The sequence below is a fragment of the Onychostoma macrolepis genome, chromosome 20, assembly GCF_012432095.1.
Source record: "Onychostoma macrolepis isolate SWU-2019 chromosome 20, ASM1243209v1, whole genome shotgun sequence".
Lineage (NCBI taxonomy): Eukaryota > Metazoa > Chordata > Actinopteri > Cypriniformes > Cyprinidae > Onychostoma > Onychostoma macrolepis.
In genome coordinates this window covers 7,984,944-8,007,411 of record NC_081174.1, presented here as the reverse complement: position 1 = coordinate 8,007,411, position 22,468 = coordinate 7,984,944, and the positions used below count along the sequence as shown (strand labels likewise).

Here is a 22,468-nt window from a genome sequence, read left to right as displayed (position 1 = left end):
GTTGTAGGATTGTGCAAAAAATTAGAATAAAGGAAGGTTAAGTAATTTAGAACCATTCTTGCGATTGTGGTCTTAGAGTTTTGGACCCCAGTCACGGCATACTCCAGTATCTTCCAACTGTGTTCCAGTGAGGAATCCTAACAGGAAAAGATCAATGCTGCTAAACCAAAATATCTGTTATTGATTTGCAGGACTACTGAGAAATAGCATTGAGGCAACAACAGAAAGTGTTACAGAAGTTACTACCACCACCGAGACACTCAAACCTTTGTTATAAGAGTTGAAGTCTACTGTAAATTAATTTGTATTAAAATCCCTGCTAAATTAGGTAAATTTCTAAAAAAAAAAGAAGAAGAAGAAGAAGAAGAAGAAGATATTAATAAGCTGAAATTTGAAATTTTTCGAGACCGCATTATGTTGAAATCAGTATCAAAAAATCATATATTGTGCAGTTGTTTTTAATGATGACTCATTTAATTAGAATCAAATCAATTTATTGCAGTATACAGTGAATGAGATCTACATAAAGATTAGCAGCCTTATGCAGAGCAGCATCAAGTTCTGTTTGGAGTTGGACCTCACTCTGTAGGATTGGTGATCTTGCCCATGAAGAGTATGCTCTTGGTGCTGTCCTCCACAATCAGTACCAAGAAAGGTCGGTTGAGCATCACAGTATCTGGCAGGGACATGGGCATAATCTCTATAGTGGTTACAGCCGCTGCCTCTGTGCCCTTCTCATCCACACTGAGGACTGCCTGATGGACAACCTGGAGATTGGGTCCAAAAGGGTTAACATCAGTAGAGTTTTTAGAATCTTTAGGTCTAGCAACCATCGGTGGTGCTACAAGAGGTAGAAACAAGTCCACACGTACCCGTGACACCTTGACTTTGACCTCTTCTGTCATCCCAGAGAAATCTGCTGTGTCACTGAATGCATCAGTCACTCCCATGTCCGTCAGAATGTCATTCAGTTTGGATGTTGCAGAGATGGAGAACTTGGGCATGAACAGGTCCACAGAGCTGAAGGGCAGAAAAGTACAATTTGGTGTATCAGATACGATGGTACATGGGTCATTTTTAAGGTTCCCAAACTTCTGTGCAACTAAGCAACAATCAACCTTCAGGTCAGAGGTCAACTAATACATGGATTTAAATCTGAAGGTGTCTAGAAGGTACTACCTTCTGAAGAGTTTATCATGCCAGTTCTTAAGATGATGCCTGCACATGTATTCTTCAACCTCCTTCATCTTCCCATCATCAGGAAGAACGATCATCATGGATGTATTGCCTTTGTATGGCACCATCACGACCGTAGTTTGGTTGACAGGGTCTTGATAGATGTCATAGCGGCCGGTTCTTTTCATCATGTCAACTTGCACGGTGGTGTCCTTGTCCACTTTGAAGTCAGCTTTGTGGGTCAGTTGTGCATCAAATGGCTTATCCCACTTCCCTATCAGGACAAAATGCAAGAACCTCAGGTCAGCGTCAACCAAGACTTCTCTAATTTGTCATTACATGAATAATATCATTAAATGAAAGAGAAGTTTATTTAGTACCTCTGAAGTACATATAGTTAATCAGCATCATCACCATATCGGAGTCCAGGTCCTTCACCATGTTGGTTATCTTGTCATTGGTTTTCTTGGCGATGAACTTGTTAATCTCTTCTGCAGCAATTTCAGGCTTGGAGAAGTCAACGCTGAAGGCTTCGCTGTTGTAGTAGTGCTGAACATCCTTCAGGAACTGGTCAACCACTTTGAAGCCTTCTCTGATGGCCACACCAGCGCCTGCCTCCAGCTGCATGGCGTCCTGACTGTGGCCAAGCATGTGGATCAAGTGCTCATAACCCTCATTGACCTGCTGAGCCTGCAACTGGCTGTAACCCAGACTGCTATATATCTGTGAAAGAGTGCTGCCCTTGGCACCTACAGCCAGCATGCTCAAAGCCATTGAGACACCGACCGGGGAGAAGAAAATGTTCTTGCCCTGGGCATCGGGATGGAACGCAAGCTTCTTGTACAGGGAGAAGGCGAAGTCAGCATTGTGTGGAGCAAGCAGGTGGCAGGCATCGTTCCCATTGTGGCTGGGGTGGGGTTCGTCCTTCCCGTGGTGGAGATGGTGGTGGTGCTCAGCTGTGTGGCCGCCGTGGTCATGGCCTTCGTGGGGTGCGGCCCAGGCCGTTGCTACCAGAAGGGCAGCAATCGCACTGTAATACATCTTTCCCCACATTTTTTTCACCTGTGTTTTATGACCAGAGGGTACAGAATCTTGATACAAATCTTAGCTTTTGCATTTCACACAGCAGCTATTTCACTATTTCTAGGTCTGATTCAGTTACAATCACAGCACTTCTGGTGAAACAATTATTGTCACTTACCATCAAAGTCCTCTTGACAGGAGACTGTTTGGATGGAGTGGAGTCAATTTATAGTCCTTCAGACATCAGCTGAGTAAAATCTTTAAACATTAACCAGTTTCCACCTCCCGTTCTGTGGACACAATCGCTCATGATTAGCTGTTGCTCTACATTCAGTGATGCAACATAGTTTTGGACTTCAGTGTCATGGGTTTTCAATACTTAAATTGTGTGTCAACACTGGTTGATGGGATTTAGATACAAAAATCTTGTCAATCACCAATATATTGATATGACCGTCTACTTAAACAAAAGGTCTTCACATCTTAAGAGACTGTGGCAGTGCATTTCTTTTTCTTTCTTTCATGATCAAATAAATAACAACACACAAAATTAGCAGTCACATTTTTCACATTCACATAGTTTCCCCCCCTCTAATTAAATGTTTAATGTATATGCAAATAAATAAATAAAAAGTATGGCTGTGTTGCTAACAATAACAATTCTGCTGACTCAGTAAAAATTTATTTATTCATCTTTATTTATGTAGATGTCGACGCATTGTGCAAGATGCCTATTTTTGTAGTATGAATCATTTTTCCTTTCAAAACTACAAACCCTGTAAGTTTATAATATACAATCAAAATAAATAGATTATCAAAAAATAAAATAAAATAAAAACATTGGATTTCCCCTTCTTTTATATTGGGTTTCATCTACTATCTGTGAGAGACACAATCACTCAATCAGTGATATACTGTACTGTCAGAGAAGGGTGATTAAAATGAATACCCTCACATGAGACAACAGCAGATCATTCTCCTTCAAGGGATGTGTACAACTGGCTGATCTGGAGAACATATTGTGAACATAATGCCTCTCAAGCGGGTCTCTAAAGTATATATATATATATATATATTTATTTTATTTAATTTTTTTCCCAAAGCAAACTCTGGGAGTTGGATCTCTGCAAACCTGTCAAAGAGAGAAGAGAAATCAATGTTTTAGACAGTGCACAATGTCACTTTCTCTTCATTTTATTGGCATGTTTACAACAGTTGAATTCAGAATGAAGCTTCTTGAGCTTGTTGTTTACTGAGCTGCAATTGCCCACAAACAGAATGTCTGGTTTAAGACAGCTCCTTCTGTACTGGATTAGATTGAAATATACAGTTGGTTCCAAAAGTCTAAGACCACTTGTTTTAGAAAGTTTATTTTTCTTTCTTTACTTCCTTTCTTCCTTCCTTCCTTCCAACTTTCCAAATTTTATTATGATCATAACGCACTGTGAGAATTAATGGATTTCCTAGTATTTTATATAGGCTGTAAGAGGCAATGCTTTATCTTTTCCATCTTGTTTTTACAACTTTTTTCACATGAAAAATACTGTCACTCACCATTTCTCTGGTGAACAATTGCCACACAACTGCAAAAAATGCAGATGTTTCTGTCCCCCAAGTCGTATGGCAGTGTAAATGTCGAGGACTTGATCATGACTAAACAAACTTAAAGCTTCCATTCACTCATGCTGCATACACTTCCAACCCAACTCCTCAAGTTTGTTTAAAACCTGATGATCATGGAGATTATACAGCATGATTTGAGTTTGATCCAAACAGCATCTTGTGCTTCAATCGAAGCAAAGAAATCTGACCTTTTAGATGGAGTTCACATAATTGATGCGATCAGTTTCCTTATTTGTTAAATCGCCTATGAATAATGCTTATTCATTGATATCATAACATTTATTTGATGTAAATTTTGTCAAATCAAACGCTCAGTTTATTTTATTCTTCTTTATATAGGTTTATTGCAATCGGCAAACTATGGGGTTGTGGAATGCATATTGATGTGGTCTGACTGAATACGCTGTGAATGCACTACATAACATACAATATATAATAAAGTATAGATTATTCAACTAATTGACTTCTATGTTTGATAACTAATTTAGATATTTTACTCTACCCACAATCACATTTATGTATTTATTTATTTATTTTTGGTAAATTGTGTAGTGTCAGACCATTTATACGAATTTATCTTAGATTCTATTTTAATTCTGTCCTTTTAGGTATACTCTACAATTTACAAGACAAGTTAGTCTCATCATGCTCACATTACATACGTTTTCCTGGATCATATATGTTCTCAATATGTATGTCCAATGTTCTCAGTAATGTGTATGTGGAGTAATTATATCCTTTCTAATATTATCTTCTATTTATTTCCAGGCTTAAATCAAATGTTGAATAACAGATTTTCAATGTGGTTTTAGACTTTTAGACCCCACTGTACTGTATGCTTACACATACATACAGAGATAAGATCAAAGTACGCAGGTTTAGCTATGGAGAGGCACTTCAACATGCCTCGTGCCAGCAGAAATAGTCTGGCAAGCGTGTGTAAATCAACTTCATACAGTATCATAGTAGTGTCATACAACATCCTGATTGGAGCTCATATCCACAACCACCCCTTCACCCATCTGAAGCATCATTTTACTGTCTTTATACTGTTTGAATGACTCATTCTGTTTTCCTACAAATAGCAGGACAGTGACTTGGTTTTATTTGGCTGTACTTGTATTGATTTAAGTATGTGCAAAAAGCGGTTTTCAAAGTTTGTGCACAAAAAGTGGTGTAGATGCACCTTTAATTCATGTTCAAAATAACTGAACAATTTCTATTTGAACTGGAATGATTTACTGTACTTACAAAAATACACCGACCTAGGCTAGAAACATGCCTCTACCTACATTTTTTTTTTTTTTTTTTTACTTTTTTTCAAAAACATCCCTATACATACAATTCGCTGCGGTTTCTAATAAAAATGAACAATACCAAGGAACACAAATAAAAATATGACCTACAACACTTTTATCATAATGCATGATTTGTAAACAGTGACTTTTGCGTAACATAATCTGCTCCATATGTATGACTTTTCTTAGTAAACTTGCTTGATAGCTCACCTGGTTCAGCATTGCACTTGAGATATAAAGCACTTGAGTCCCGTGAAACATTGGCCTCAATAAAAGAGCTTGCAAAAGCAAGCGAAAGTGGCAGGTTAGCTTCATCAGATGTGTTTTAATCTCACATTTGCTTTTCTCAACATTATCTGCCACGATACATACAACAACAACCATAAAAAACAACCAGATTCACATTCATCTTTTTATTATTTATTTATTTTTTTTAATAAAACTGAAGGTGCTTTTAGTGTCACGCACTGGACATTTCACTTTGAAAGTGTCACAAAACATACAGGAAACTTTTTTTTTTTTTAAATAAATAATTTTTTTGAATAAAATACAGGGACATATTTCTAGAGAGCATAGGATGCAATCTGCTCTTTTACTGGTCCTTTGTGGTGTTGGGGTTGTTCTGTAAGCATCTTCTGTAGGTTATGGCTGATCAGGAAGGCATATGTTCCACAGAGGCCTCTGTGAATTTAAGCAGCTCCTCTGTCAAATCTTGTCAGAGCAGGTCTTGTGAGATCCTCACTATCTTCACTAGGGCAAAGGAGAGTCCAAATGAGGAGTAAAGAAGATTTTTCCTCTGGTTTGTTTGCTGCTTATAGCAGGGAGAAGCAAAGACAAGGTTATCGGAGAGCACTAGGGTTTCCATAGTAGCTTCCACAACATTTAGTGCCTGCTGTCTCTCAGGTTTTTCCATTTCTCCTGGAGGAATGAGGATAAGCAGCTTTGCTGCTAGCAAAATAATACTATACATAATCTTTTGCTAGCTCAATGCTGCACAAAAACCACAGCTAGGGGTACACATAACTGTCCAAACTCTGATCATTTTCCAAGGGAAATGTCGAAAGATACTGGCATTGATTAGTGGCCCTGACCTTGACGGCAAACAAATACATTCTCAGAAGCTGTTGGCTTGCTGTAGTGAGGGCACAAATCTCACCCAGCCCACGCTTAGTCGTACATATTTGAACAGTTTGGCCCGTTTTATCTCCCCCAGATCCACACGCACACTGTTTGATTTGCTGGGACGAACTGAAAGGCTCATTATTGATGCATGTAAGCATTTGTTATAAATTGTGATGCTTTTACATCTGATAAATTGTTAAGTTAAACTTATGTTCTGATGGCATTAATATTAATTATCCACAATATTAAGATTTAATAATACAGTATTCAACAGTTGAATGACACAATGGAATTAAACAGAATGACATTCTATTACCTGACTTTATGGTTAAAAAAGAGCGTCAAAATAAAACAGTATCAGTGCATAGATTCAGGCTAATTTATGTTTTTATAAAAGTTGTCATATCACGAAAAGTCCATTTTCACTTAAAATAAAAATAAATAAAATAAACACAAAGGGGAGGTATAAAATTGTATATTGACAAAAATAATACTGAAATAATAAAAGTTTGATAAAAGTATGCAGTGTACCATAGAGCTAACGTTTCGTTGCTGGAAACCAAAATAACTATCAGTGCCAAAATAACCATCTATAACTGAGTTGTAATGTGGTAACAGAGCAAATAATAAATAATAATATTTTTTTTTTTTTTTTTTTAAATCTGGAGGGAGGAAAAAAGAGAAATCTTGATTGTTAATATAATTCATTCAGTACCAAATACCATTGATGAAAACAAATATAAATAATAACATCAAAAAATGTTTTAATCATTTTATGTGTGTGCCATGCATTTTTTATGAATATTACAAGAAAGGTGCATGCTTTTTTATTTAGTTTAGCAGCATGCTAACTCTGTTGAAATTACTTTGTGTTGTGCATAGTTACTGCTTATATAGTCTTAAATCTGTCAGTTATAAGATTCCATATTTTAGGATATTACTGTCTTAGAAGGCAGTTGTCTATTTAGGCAGTGGGGCAGCTCATTGATTTTGGAACAGACTCTGTGTGTGCACATTTTACTACAGATTTTTTTTTTTTTTTTTTTGTGAAGCTTTTACAATGTAAAGCAATATTTGCAGGCTGTTATTGAAGGATGAGGCAACACCAACTACTGCACACTGAACCTTGTTTCTCATGCGAGGACAGTTATGTAGGCTACATAAATACCTTAAAGGTACAGCAACAAAAAAGGGAATATGTATTGAGTGCTGCAGAAATGAGTCCTAAAACCCAGAAACGAGTTAGTGTCCCAATGTCAAATGGATTTTTGGTTAAATGTCCGATAAGGTCTGAGAAGGAGATGAAGTAAGAGTTTGTGTGTGTGTGTGTGTGTGTGTGTGTGGACCCAGAGTATAGTACTTTGTACAACCTTGTAATTATATTTCTCATGTATTGCTATTTTGGGTTGAATAGACTGAAAGTATCCAGGTGAGGGTACATAAGTATGCAGTAGGCGATCATCCAGAAGAACAGAAGCACATGAACCTCATAACTAGTTAGGTCAAGACCCTTCTTCCTAAAACACACAAGAAGAAGGCAGAATGAGACATACTGATTATTTTTAAAAGCAACATAGGTTCATTTGAAAAAAAACAAAAAACAAAACATGCACTGTAAAAAAAATTACATTTTGAAAAATTGTGTAAACTGAAAAATAAACTGACTCAACAAATTGCTTCCCAAAAACTACCCCCAAACAAAACAACAACAACAACAACAACAAAATACATTGTACTAATTTTATCTGAAGGTCTGAAGTTAAAATTAAAAATATATATTCACCGAACATATTAAATTGTGCTTAGCCAATCTATCAAGCAGAAGTGAAAAATTTGTGTTGGCCCAACAAGCCTTGCACCAAAAAAAAAAAAAACGCGTGTACGCATGCGCCTGAGAGAAACCGTTGGTGTAGTGAATTCAAATGTCTGTGCGCGAGAGAGCGGAGCCGATGCTGAGGTACGACAAAACATCATTTCCAGACGGATTTTCCATCATTAAAATTATGGTGAGTACTAAACTTTGTCTTTATTAAGTCATGTTTAAGTTAAACAGAGTGCAGGTCTCAGTAATGTCAACGTAAAAAAGAAAAACGTGGGTACATTACATTACATTACATTACCGCCTCTGATAAGTTAACGTAAGTATTCGCTAAACGAATTAAACCGAGTTTCCGAATGTTTTACTTTAGGACACAATACATTTTATATAAATTGCATTGTATTTTGCAGAATAACGGTGAATTCACGCCTGTACTCATGTCATGTTGACATTATAATGACCTAGTTTAGCTCATACTGATCTCTCGGTAGGGCGATAGGCTATATGTTATATCATCTGCTATAATATCGTAATTGCTGTTTTAACAATGTGGGTTTTGACATTATGAGTAACGTTATATCGCAAAAACCAAACAACACACCTACAGACTGCACGCATACGCATACGTTATGTGATGAAGATTAGAGACTAGAGCGCGTGCGCATTAGAGTGTCTTTCACTGCACGATTCAGTCTATTATTAAAATGCATTTAGAATAATCACAAAATTCAATGTATGGGGGCAGAAAATGTATATATTTACATAATTTCAAATGGTTAATCAATATCACATGAAGAGTGACGTTTTTTCTTCCACAAAGCAACATTATTACAAATGTGATGTTGATTTTATGCAGCAGTTCAATAAACAATATGGTAATATTAAGGGACTTACATTTTAGACACAGTATTGGCTGTTTTTGCACTATTTCGCCAACAAATAATAATTACAATTTGTGTTAAAACATTATTATAATCTAACCGTTGTGAATCTACGGAGCCCTTTACAGGACATTGTGGTGGGAAAAATTCGGGGTGAATGAAAAAAATTCAGGGTGGGAGGGAAAATTTTTTTTCAAATGTTTTGCGTTCTCTCATAAAACTTTTGCGTTCTCTCAAAAACTTTTGCGTTCTCTCATAAAACTTTTGCGTTCTCTCAAAAACTTTTGCGTTCTCTCGCAAAACTTTTGCGTTCTCTCGCAAAGATATTTTCGCCCAGAATATGAATGCAACGGATTTGGTATTTTTAAATCACCGTTTTCATTATAGCCTACTAAGCTTTTATGGGGGAGAAAAAGCTTAGGCTACGTGCAGGGCGTTGCGTTCATATTCTGGGCTATTCTGCTTAGTAATATTATTAATAAGGTTATTAATATTAGCCTAATAATTGTATCAGCTTTTATTATTATCGAATTTGGTCCTCCAAGTCACTGTTTTAAAACATTAAGCCACATTAAGCGTTTTATTATGTCCCAAAACCGTGCCTTGAACTAAGCACTGACTTATTAATTTATTTGAGTCCAAGTTCAAAATAAAACTCTATGAACCGCTCATTGTGAACATACGAGCTATAACCACTGCAAGCTGCAAAGTAAACAGGAAGCGTTTGTCCGAACTCAAATTGTTTTGCGAGAGAACGCAAAAACTTTGCGAGGAGCATAAAAGTTTTGCGAGGAGCATAAATATCTTTGCGAGGGAACGCATAAAAGTTTTGCGAGAGAATGCAAATATCTTTGCGAGGGAACGCATAAAAGTTTCTCGAGGAACGCATAAAACATTTAAAAAATTCCCTCCCACCCTGAATTTTTTCCATTCACCCCGAATTTTTCCCACCACAATGTCCTGTAAAGGGCTCCGTATGAATCAGGCTAGAGTAAGGCATTGGTTTTGAATACTGGCTGGTTATGTACTTGCTCAAATATTAATTTCGGATCATTTTTAACCAAAAAAAAAAAAAATGTGAAGGACTGCAGCTTTACTGTTGTTGCTGTTTTACTGCCCCTGGTGTTCATTTCAGCTGAAAATTGCAGTGCAATGTATCTATAATGTGTGATGTATGTGTGTTTTTGGAGCTTTGCAAAAATGTAAATAGAGGCATGTATTTCCAATGAGCATAGCTTGTTTCAAAACTACTTTCAATTGAACAATGCAACAAAATGTATGTAGAATATAATCCAAACCTCTGTGAAACTGCAGTTTCTCCTGTTATTCTATCCAAAACTCTTCGATCCAAAACACTGTTTTGCTCATATTGGTCATTATCTGATAGACCATCCTTCACTGCACCGGGGGAACGGTCCTCTCTGATTTTATCCTTATCTAGACCATTTTTCACTGGTGGCACAAATGCATCATCAACACCATCACTGTGAGTCAGATTAAATGCATCTGAGTAAATACTCTCCTTCATTTTAAATGAACAGTCCAAGTCCAGATGTTCATTGGTAGATGATATTGGTATATTTTTACCAAATTGATTCATCAGCAAAGAGTCAGAAGCAGGTGAAGATTTTTCTAAGTCCCGGATGTCTGCACTTTTGTTATCACCTGACCTAATCAATACATCTGTGGGCTTTATCTGCCACCGTGTCTCATGAAAATCACACAATGAGTTTATTTCACTTCCTTGAGATTCAAATGTACTGGCAAACTCTTTTCTCTGTGCATCCATAATTGTATTTAATTTAAGGTCGACATGTGTCTCTAGTCCAGCTTCTTTATTGTCCAGCTCTAATATATAGCTATATGCATCCTCTTCATCTGAATCCAGCATTGGCATAGCATAAACAACCTCTTTTGAAACCTCTGAGTCTAAACAGTTCCCATCATTATCCAGACTTTCCAAATAGCCTTTCTTCCATGCTACAGAGTCACAACACTGCCCCCCAGTGGAGTCTGACAGGGATTGTCCATTTGACCAGCTGGAGCTCTTCATGGTGAGGAAATATTCAGACAGAGCAGCTAAACCCACAGGGTTGTCTGAAGGAAAGGCAGGCAGTGACCCTGTGCTGAGCTCTTGATCTCCTGTATGGTAAGTTTGTTCCCCTTGGCTGGTCTCAGAAGAGTTATGAAGTCCTCTCAAAGCTTCAGCAGAGTTAGATGGTAACACACAGTTAACTGAATCAGTCCAATGTCTGTCCAATCTTTCAATGAAATTTGGTGTGCCTCGAGAAGAATCTGTTGATGCACTGTCCTGTGAATGAGTCAGTGTCATGGGATTAACAATATTTTACTTAGACAGACCATTCATTCATTAGACATGACAATTTTTAAATATCTTTGTTGTCTATTGTGGTACATTAGGCTGTTTTAGTATGAAAGTCTGTTTCCACCCCAAAAATTAATAAATATATAAATAAATAAAAAGGCAATTTAAACTTTGTCACAATTGCTTGACTTGATCCATTTATATCTCACAACTCTGGCTTTATATGTTGCCAATGTGAATATATCTCTTAAATGTGACATTTATAAGAGTCCCATTTGTAACTTCATATCTTACAAAGTGGCTTTGTATGGTGACATTCATTTTTCATAAATGTGACATAATATCCACTGCGTGGTTTTATCTCTCATAATGCAATTTTATTTTAAACTTTACATCATAATTCACTTTTTTTATTTTTTTTTACTTAAGTCAAAAAAAGTTGAAAGTAAACTTGCATATTTTTAAGCACATTCATGTAGCCTATTGAAAATGCTTACTTTTCTGTTCGTAGATGCAATTAATTTATGAGGCCATCTCAAACCCGGAATGAAATCTGTGTGGGCAAATCTGTCACCCTCTCGCAAAATTCATTTGCATGGATTCCTATTAAAATGACTTTTTTTTATTAAGTATGCCAAACTATAGAAAACATTACAACACTTTTGAATTTTCACAGGCAAAATCCAGTCATTTCAATACAAATCCACACATGATTACATATCTCCCCATGCAGATTTCACAACAGGTTACACAATTTTGCTGCATTGTCCAAATAAAAGTTGCTTGGTTTAAAGTGACTTCTGTGTGAGTGGTGCTGCATTGCCCAAATAAAAGTGGGCAATTTTGCTGCATTGCCCCCCAAAAAATGTTGATTGGTTTAAAGTGACTTCTGTGTGAGTGGTGCATTTTTACGAATAGACAATGGACCTGTTTTGTCCTGTGAAATTTTGTTGAAATTCCACTAATGTGACCACACCTTTAGTCTTCTTGACATGTAGTCACAAAAATGCTATCGTTACAGATAAGAAAGCCTTAGTGTGCTTTAAACTTCTTCTCAATCATTCAAATAAAAGATAAATATATCCTCACCTCATCATGGCCTGGACAACATTCAAGAAACTGGGCTACATAAGTGATGACAGATTGCTCATCTGGTGAATGCACTGCAAGGTCTAGTGGGAGAAAAAAAAAAAAACATCAAGTTAAATAATCAAACACACCTGCTTGATGTTACAGCTGAGGTCCAGTCTGCTTTGAAGATAAATCCCACACACACACACACACACAAAAAAAAAAAAACAATTCTGCTGATATCACTAAGAGTTACAAAGCTAAAAAATAACAGCACTTTGCTATATAATTCTCAGGCAATATCACCGACAGTACAATAGTTCTGCAGTAAAATGCCGGGCCTGCTAATGCGTTTTCATTACGTGTTTATTTCTGAAGTGTGAAAGCAGGTCATACAGCAATTAAGTATGTTCCCCTAGAAGGCACAAACAATACACAGCTATTTTTCAAAGAAAAGCTAATGGTTTGTTTGTGTGTTACCATCTGGATCCAGCAGTGGAGGAATCCCCAGCCACTCATTCGCTGCTGCGAAGGCTGTCTCCATATTTAGTCGAGGCTCAGAAGACAAAGCATTCCTGATGTCCACAAACTGAGGACAGAAGAATTTAACCAGAGCCAGAAAGGCCAATCCACTCCTCCAGCTTTTACCAAAATCGTGAATTTCTACCCCATATCTGAAGGAAAAGATTGAAATGGTGAGGCTGAATAAATTATGGTTCATCATTCATCACAAATTAAGTTCATCCAATTCATAGATTACCCTAAAAATAAAAGTTATGTAATAATTTTATATCACATTTTGTTCCAAACCTATATTATTGCCATTCTTCTATGGAAGTTGTTTTTTTTCCCCATTAAATTAAATCTAATGGGGACAAAAAAATTTCAAAAACACCATCAAAGTATCCTAAAAGTGGTCCATGCAAAGTCTTCTGATAGCTTTGTGTGACTAGCTACAGACCAAAATTGAAGATATATTTACTGAACATCTCAACATCCAGCCAAGACAAAAAAAATAAATCAATAAATAGTTTGAGCTGGTTTACAAAACCACTATGAATGATTTGTTCATACTGATTTGGTTCTTGATTTCAACTTATCCATGATCATAAGTTACAGTTTGCTGCAGAAGGAGATTATAAATGAAAGTAGAAAGCTATTATCACGAGTCATATTATCAAGAGTAATATTGACAACTTTTATGATCCACAGCCATATCACCCTGCAGCCCAAGACCGGTTGCCCATGGAAGCTAAGCAGGGCTGAGCCTGGTCAGCAGTGATGGGAATAACGGCGTTATAAATAAACGGCGTTACTAACGGCGTTATTTTTTCAGTAACGAGTAATGAAACAAATTACTGTTTCCCCCGTTACAACGCCGTTACCGTTACTGACAATAAAATGTAGCGTTACTATATTATATTATTGGAGTTTAATTTTTCAGTTCATCGTAATGGATGCGCAGTGTAGCTGTATTTGACGTACCATAAACTCTAGTGTGAAGGCGCACACCTCGCCGTCGCTTTCTCTCACATACACGCGCGCACAGAAAGATACAGAGAAAGAGAGTCTTTCATAACATGCAGAATTGACGAGGTACATGTAAACGATATTCTTTGTTGTATTTTCCTGTCAAAATAACGGAGTTCCTTTGGAATTCTTCAGCTTTTAAAAACTGCCGGTTTCTCTGGTAGTGGGCGGAGCTAATGCGCAAACGACAATCTCATTGGACGGCGCTCACCTATTATCGTCCCTGTTTTGATTTCAGCAAATCAATTCAAGCGAACGCAGACAACGTGATTAATATTCATGAACCCAGCAGCTCATTAATCCTTAAAGCGTTTTGTATTGATGACAAATATGCATTCATACTTGGTTATTCTAATTACTAAAGTTCTATCATCATATAATATTAAATTATCATAATATTATATTATAATGCTTGACTGACGTTAAACCGAGGTCCTGACTCTCTGTGGTCATTAAAAATCCCATGACACTCATTGTAAAGAGTAGGGGTGTAGCCCTGGTGTCCTGGTCAAATTCCCTCCACTGGCCCTTGTCAATCATGGCTTCCCAATAATCCCCATCCACTTGATTGGCTCTATGACACTCTCTACTCTCCACCTGTAGCTGGTGTGTGGTGAGCGCACTGGCGCCGTTGTCCTGTGGCTGCCGTCGCATCATCCAAGTGGATGCTGCACACTGGTGGTGGTTGAGGAGAGACCCCCCCCACATGATTGTAAAGCGCTTTGGGTGTATTGCAATACACAATAAAGCGCTATATAAATGCCTCATTCATTATGATGCTTTTGTTGTGCTATGCATTTATTTATTTTTTAAGTTCGAAAGTTTCAGTCTCCATTGAAATGTTGTGGAAAAGAGCGATCGGGACATTCATCAAACTGTCTCCTTTTGTGTTCCACAGACACAAAAAAGATTTAAGTTACGAAAGTTTATTAGGGTGAGTATATGATGTCAGATATAAATTTTGGCTGAAAAAATAAATAAATACAAAATATTTCAAATTAACAATTTGATGTTTTGCACTGAGAAACACATTTCAAGACTTTATTGTGGCTCAGTAAATTAATTCACTTACTTTGCAATACAGTTCTGCGCCCAGCTAAGCAGAGTCTTCATGGCTGTACCGCGGTACTTGAGATTTTGAGATGACCTTTTCCCTTTTGAGGGTAGAGTGCCAAAACTGTCATCCCCAGGTGATGCTGGAGAACTACGACCTGAAGAATCACTGCCACAAGGTAATGACAGCAGACTGAAGGTGCATGGGAACTTCTCCAGGCTTCCTGTGACCTGTTTAATCTTAGAATGGGAAAATGTTGTAGCTCACAATAAGTCACATGATCAAACACCCACTCAAGAACAATGGAACCCTTTCATCACCATTATGCAATGATAGTCTGTTTTACCTGATAGTACACAATGATGTTCCAGATTAGCCTGAGAACAACTGAAGGATTGCCATCGGCAATATCATTAGCGTCAATGTTTATAAGGCTGACCTGTGTAAAAATAATATAAATGGTTACGTTTGAAGCCCTCCACATGACATCAGTAAACATAGTTTTTGACCATGTTTTACTAATTAAATCCCTTATTTTAGTTCAATCGTTCTGTTGTAATTAAGTAAATAGCACATAAGAAACATCAGGACTTACATTTCTGTCCTCGAGGAAATTCAATACCTTCGAAATATTGTTTAGTCTGAAGATCCAATGTGGAAATGGCCGGAATTTATCAAGCTGAAGAACATGAAAAACACTTCTAGAAAAAGCCACATATATGAATGATATAACTTTATCTTTTCAGGATATTATGTGATGACAAACCATATTACAGCCTGACAGTTCCTCTAGAAGAGCCATGAGAATCTTTCCATCCTGAATATCAGTGAATAAGTTATGAACCTGTAAAGGTGGGTCACGCTACAACACAGAGAAACACAACAACACGGTACTTTTTCAATACTTTTGTTGTAGTAATAGGCCTATAAGGTAAATGTCATGTGTGTATATATATATAAGTAACATGTTGAGACTCATATTGGTTTCATCTTGTGCTGTCTTATAAAAGTTGAAAACATTGAATGGCTTTGCAGTAGAAAGAAGACAATTCTCACTCTCGTCAAATGAACGTTTATCCACTTGGTAAACGTTCTCTCTTGGACTGCTTGCTTCTCATCTGTAGAAAAAGAAAACAAAAAACTTTTTCACAAGAGTATAAGAGCATACACAACAACAGATGTTTGGAGTTCAAGTTTGAAGTTCTGTAAGTGACATGCTGTCATTTCAGAACATTTTAACAGGTTTAGCACAGGTGAGAACAGGTATAAGCAGGTTCACTTTCATTTTAAGAGATATGCACGGAGTAAAATAAATGAGGAAGTTTGTCTTAAAAATGTTTACCTTGTTTTATTTGTATTTTTTCATTTACAAATGTTGCTTTCTCTATGCTTACACTTTACATTTCCATTTCATTTTGTTTGTAATATAATGTATAGAAGATATATATTTGAACTGTGCCAATACTGCAAATAATACATCTCTCGATTGTATTAAACATGCTGAATATTGTGTATCCTCAAAAATATCCATCCAAAATTGTTACAGTGTATAAAACATACATTATAGAAACTGTACATGTAAATTATGCATTTACAACATATGGATTCTCCTACCTTGGTTTTTTTGTACGCACTTCTTGAATTTACCAACATGTTCATCTCTCATACTCCGCATTGAGGACATCCTGAACAGGACCAAGAGAATTTCTAAAAGTCATGAGTACACTCCATGCATAGCTAGAGAGGAAGATTTGAGGAAGTCATGGGTTTGAGAAGTGTTTTTGAGCGTCAGCTCCTGCCAGCACACGCCCGCCTCCTCTATACAGCTGCATAAACCTAAGACAGCTCCTCCAAACACTTCACTGCCTCAAGCTAATATTTAGTATTCATCTGTAAGACATAGTTTAGCTTTTATGTGTTGACATTTTATCCATTCACTTTTAACAAATAAAACAAGTGGATACTTGAATGACTGTTTGTTCATAACATATATGACTCTTTTTTGCAAAAGCAAATCTTAATCCTCAAAGGATAGTTTTTATTCTGTAATGGTGTACTGCTGAAAGTCTGTGACTGTTTTTTTTTTTTTTTTTTGTTGCATTATAAATTGCATTATATACAGTGAGCCAATGCATTAATACATTTAAAAATGTTTAAACGAAAGGCATTTGTTAGGTTTTACATTATTAGGGTTCCTGCAGATTTTATGAAGGTAAATTAAAGAGTTTTTAAAAGACCTTTTTAAGACCAAGTGAAGAAGATTTAGTAAGTTAAACGTTCTCAAAATTGTTGCATTAGACACACTTAAATCTCCATTACTTTTTATTTTCTAAAAAAAAAAAAAACACTACAATATGGAAACTTTTATGTACCTCATGATCACAAAACATAAAAGGTAATGTTCTTATACAGCATTTTGGATTGTTTTAAAGTGCAAGTATCTAAAGATTCTTAAGTCAAGATACGTTGATTTTAAGTTTAAATATTTATATTGGAAAACAAGACAATAACACTGAGGAAGATAATTGTTTACAGTGCATGTAATATTTAAAGCCATGCTTTTATGAATTTAAAACTTTCTGCTCCAATTTAAGAACCATTCTGTGGCCTTAATTTGTGAAATGGCAAATTAAGATTTTTTAGACTCACAGAAAACCTAATACTAGACATAGTTAAAATATTAAACTAAGAGGACACTTTCTGAATGCCAAATGTTAGTTAAGGTAGTCAAAGTGATGAACAACACCTGTGTGAACTTGAGGAGAACTGACTACATAAGCCACCCTGAAGCAGTTGATTCACAGTAAAAATGGTTCATAGAAGTATTTAGTTTGTTCTAAATCACTCCTATCTGGTTGAGCTTGTTGTAGGCCCTGCAGTACAGATTGTTCAAAGTGGCTTATTTAGCTGAATGCAGCTTTCTTAATAAACCACAATGAAGATGACAATTATAGTTTTACTGAAGTAACAAACTATTTTGCTTGCCAATTAAATGCGTGTTGGTTAAATTTAGATACCTCAGAAATGTCTGAATGATTAATCTACGGTTCACGCAAAAATGACGCAAATCCACAAAAAGCCTTGCATAAACATTTATTAGGGAAAAAAAAAAAAAAAAAAAAAGGGTATAAAGAAAAGGCAAATGGATTAAAAACAAACACCTATTATTGAACTCGTGGTGAGCAACGGTGGATTCGGGCTTCCAATTGAATCCGGACAAACCTAGACAGAAAAACAAAACACAGATGTCAGTCTGAATCAGGGATGTACTGGCCATCGGGAGTACCGGGACCTCCCCCATATTAGGCGCTGTTTTTAAATTGCAGCGCATGCGAAACTGCAAAAAAGCAAATACTACAAAAGTGTACAGCAGCGCTACCCGATGCATCCGCCAGCAGCGCGTTAAAGCAGAGCGGATCAGTCTCCCGCACAGCGCTGAAGAGCGTGCGCTGCGCTTCCCACACAATGTAAAGTGATAAACAGCGCAAGTCGCTTGATCCATTCAGATGTGACGCAAAATTGTGTTATTCAGTCGTGTGATGCGAGAACATTAAAGGTTCTGTATGGATGCTGGCTGAAAACAGCCATGACCAGTCACGTGCAGAGGGGCAATTTTTTTTTTTTCCCCCTTTTTTTTTTTTTAAATTAAACGCCCTTTTGTGAAGGCCTGCCCAATCTAACTTTTAGTAAAATTAATTTATAATAATTTAGCCTTAAATAAAATTACCCACATGATGTCCATTCACCTGACGATCTCATCCGGGACGATCCCTCACCTTCAGACACCTTTAGTAATTTAGGGCACTACCAGGATGCCTTCAATAACGTCCGCGGCTGCCGGCAAGTGGAGTTCTCAGCGGAGCGGTGTGCTTGTAAGTTTATATTATTTAATTATTATTATTTTACAAGAACGGCACGAAGAGATGCACAGCTGTTGTTTATATTGCCATGTGTAGCCTGTGGAAGCAAGGTTAGCTGCTATAATATTTTTGTTCAATGTTTTCCTAATGACAATTTTATGATTGGTTTATAAAGGCTATTACAAACACCTTTTTCCCCATTTGTAAATCACAGAATTCAGGAAATATATTTGATAGTTTCTATACTAAATGAAATGTCAATCAGTACTGCATTTTTCCATATAGTTTATTTATTACCTGGAGAGAACTTGAAAAACACACAAACCATATATTTTCGCAATCGTGTGTTTATTGTCCTTTTATTTAGCTCAGCTACAGCGATAGCCGCCTGTGTTTGTCCATATTAGGGATTTCCTGCAGGTCATAAGTTTCTGCGCGAGAGCGCCCTCTGGCTTCGAGTATGAAATAAACATGCACTGCACGCGAGTGTTCAGCTCTCCTGATATTCACTTCTCATTTTGGATACATAAAACGTCAGGTCATGTCTCTTAATTTAAATGTAGAAAACTCTACACTCTTAAAAGTGCTGGGTTATTTCTGTAAACACATTAATGTGTAATGTGTAACAGTATAGCACCCATTCAAAAAAATGTTTAAAAAGAAATGTGAAAACTCATTAAATTGATATTTACAGTTGCATTTTTTTGTGTTGTGTAATTGTATTACAGAAAAATAATAATTTTACATTCCTTTGTGATTGTTATTTATTATTATTATTAGTAATATTGGTAAATATAAACGTAGCAAGGCAATGAGACAACAAATAACCCAATGTTTGGGTAATGTTTAACCCAGCAACACAGTTAACCTGACCCACTGGTTGGGTTAAATAAACAACCCAGCATTCTGGGTCAAATGGCTCAACCCAGCACTTGGGTCAAAACAACCCAGCACGTGTTCTGTCCCATAGGTACCCAGCGGCTGGGTTAAGGTTGGGTTATTTTTTAACCCAGCCTTTTTAGAGTGTATGTGAAAACACCTGCTCGAGCTCGATTAAAGTGTGGGGGACGAATTTACATTTTATTAAAATTAATATTAAATACTAAAAATGCAGCTAACAGTTCTACACACAACAATATAAACAAAGGTGCTTGTTCTCTTTCGTTCTTGCGGTTTAATTGGGAAAAATTTAAAGCGTGTCGAGGCGTCTTGTCTATGTTATCTGACTAAAAACTATTCATACTTTGAACTATTATTATTACAGTATTTCTTAAAAACATAGTGCCTTAAAATTAATTATCACAACACTGGTAAAACAGGCTTACACGGATTTTCTCGTCCTCCGAATTATACTTATCAATCCTGTTTTCATAATCATCATCATTCAAATAATGAATACATTCAGAACAGGATTAGAACAGAATTCTATTTTAAATAAGACAAGAATAATAATAATATAATTCCAGTGTAATCAAGTGGTGGAAAAATTGTCTTTAACATTTAAATTTAAAATGGTCTTTTCTGTTCTGAGTTTCTTTTTCAAACCTGCATCATGGCATTTGCTGCTGTATCAATACAGAAGCATCCATTTCGATACACATATCAGCAAGGAGCACAGCCCTATTAAAAGCCATGTTCCATGTGCCCCTTTTATACTTTGAGCACCTGCCCCTCCAAAGGTCTCTGCACGGCTCTGGCCATGACTATGTAAACTGACGAGGCAAATTGGAAAACGCCAATACATAAATGACTATGATGCTGAATTGACAAATAATTAACTTGCAGTTATTAACAACGTACAAATAGCCTATTGTGTTTTTTAGCTGTATATTTATTATAAATGTCAGCCTACTGTTATTACTTATTTTAAATATTGGGGAATTTGTTTTTGTAGTTTCTACATATTTATTTATTTATTTTTTAAATTACAAATTCCATAGTTTGTATTAGCTATTATTTATTTTAAAAACCATATGGTATATGAGGACCATGGTTTTACTTGTGACCACCATCTTACTAATACTAGTCAGTTAAACTAACTAACTAATCTAATTCTGTTCTTAAAAAAAAAAAATAATCTTTTGCATTTTATCTATTTTTTTTTTTTTCATTTTATTTATTACACAATTAACAAAAAAGACCTCAAACTAACTTGCTCTATTCTTTTATATAAAATTTATATTAAATTTCATTAGGGCAAAGTATAATTTAACAAAATAGTTTTAAATGTTTAGTTCTAATTAATGTTAATTGAAGTAAAATGTTAACTCAATTGGAGCCTGATTAAAGATAAATAGTGTCTTATATAAATTAGCTGTTAACTATTTACAAATGTTAAAGTTCTTAAAGGGATACTTCACCCCAAAATTAAAACGGTCATCATTTACTCACCATGATGTCATTCCAAATTTCAAGAACCTCCTGTAGTATACAAACAGTAAAATACAGTAGAAACCAAGAGTAACCAAAGTGGTTTGATAACATTCTACAACTTATCTTCTTTTGCGTTCCAGAGAAGAAAGCAAGTCATACATGTTTGGAAGGACATGAGAGTGTGGAAATGATAGCAGTAAATTGTCTGCATTCTAGCTCAAAATCATTGCTTTACTGTCAAGTTCCTTTCTATGTAAGTTCATTATTAGGAATTCAGTAATAACTATCATTATTTGTTTCTGTCCTGTTTTATTCATTTACTCCAATTTAAGGCCCTATAACCCAGCAAAACATTCACGAGGAACTCGTGAGCCGGATGGGCCGGATTTGTCCAGGGCCAAATTTTAACCCCAGTCCAGCACCTGGTCTGAATTGATCGATGGAGGGGTTTCCCTCCTCCCAGTCTTTTCTCAACGTACAACAACACGTTAAATTGTGGCAATACAAAGTGTCTGAAAGGCGCGCTTCTCCTGACAGACAATATCTGAATGCCGCCGCTTTACTCTGCCTGTTTTTGGATTGGTAACGGTACACAACAAACCATCACCGCCGTGGAAACAGGACGAGATTTGTTGAAAGAATATCGCACGTAAAGCTTCATAATCTAGCGAAGTCACGCCTTTTGCTCCTTCTATTTTATCTGTGCAGCCTCGTTGAGTCTCCAGCCACTGCAAACACAGGAGACAGGATCTCGAGACTGCATTGCTCATTAGACATTAGACGTGTAAAAACGTATCTTACCTCTTTCAAACCGTTTATACGCTGTAAGAAAATACACGTGGATTTCACCAACCCAAACACGAACTACAGCAACATTCACTTAAATACAGTTTCGTCAATGAATCACTGATTCGCTCGAACTGTTTCACTTAAACGGTCTAAACGATTCGTTTACGATTCCTATAGAATGCTTGTTATATTGGTTTTAACGTGACTATATTTTTATGAGCTGAATCAATGAAACATGCTAAACTGAAATTACATAAAATGGTGATATGGTGTAATTAGGAGATTTGACGTTGAGGAATCACCGAGTCGTTTATTTGAACCGGATCTTTAAAACGAGATGTTTGAAAGAACCGATTCGCGGAAATAAGTACGTGCCGGAAGAGAAAGAGCGCGTTGTAACCGGATGTAAACGCCTCCACTAATTAATTCTTACAAGAAAAATAAACAGACGTTTTTAAATTACAGTGGCGGAACATGTAACAGTAGATAAATTTAATAAAACACTTTACACTGCTAAAATTAA

At 36.3% G+C, this 22,468-nt stretch overlaps 2 protein-coding genes, 1 long non-coding RNA gene and 1 other non-coding gene across 5 annotated transcripts; 1 reads left to right on the top strand and 3 right to left on the bottom strand.

Annotated features, from left to right (window-relative positions):
• Positions 1–472: 472 nt before the first annotated feature.
• Positions 473–2,531, bottom strand: LOC131527130 (alpha-1-antitrypsin homolog). The gene is made up of 5 exons (XM_058755993.1): positions 2,378–2,531; positions 1,557–2,238; positions 1,180–1,450; positions 873–1,020; positions 473–767 (listed from the first exon to the last, which is right to left on the bottom strand). The coding sequence occupies exons 1-5, from the start codon at positions 2,378–2,380 to the stop codon at positions 579–581; spliced, it is 1,293 nt and encodes a 430-aa protein (XP_058611976.1). The 5' UTR covers positions 2,381–2,531; the 3' UTR covers positions 473–578.
• Positions 2,532–4,571: 2,040 nt separating this feature from the next.
• On the bottom strand, positions 4,572–22,458 carry clmnb (calmin b). Of its 2 annotated transcripts, XM_058755905.1 has the most exons (10): positions 16,538–22,458; positions 15,980–16,041; positions 15,690–15,785; positions 15,519–15,602; positions 15,270–15,362; positions 14,942–15,162; positions 12,820–13,013; positions 12,358–12,440; positions 10,241–11,253; positions 4,572–7,759 (listed from the first exon to the last, which is right to left on the bottom strand). In XM_058755905.1, exons 1-10 carry the CDS (start codon positions 16,605–16,607, stop codon positions 7,639–7,641), a joined length of 2,037 nt encoding a protein of 678 aa, XP_058611888.1. In that variant the 5' UTR covers positions 16,608–22,458; the 3' UTR covers positions 4,572–7,638. The 2 variants fall into 2 exon arrangements, with proteins under 2 accessions (XP_058611888.1, XP_058611887.1); XM_058755904.1 differs by lacking the exon at positions 4,572–7,759 and having other exon boundaries at positions 9,916–11,253.
• LOC131527069 (uncharacterized) lies at positions 8,033–15,972 on the top strand. Its single transcript, XR_009267601.1, has 4 exons — positions 8,033–8,248; positions 12,833–14,803; positions 14,954–15,101; positions 15,670–15,972. It is a non-coding gene; the product is annotated as an uncharacterized LOC131527069 (long non-coding RNA).
• LOC131527823 (small Cajal body-specific RNA 13) lies at positions 21,648–21,920 on the bottom strand. Its single transcript, XR_009267780.1, has one exon. It is a non-coding gene; the product is annotated as a small Cajal body-specific RNA 13 (non-coding RNA).
• Positions 22,459–22,468: the final 10 nt, after the last annotated feature.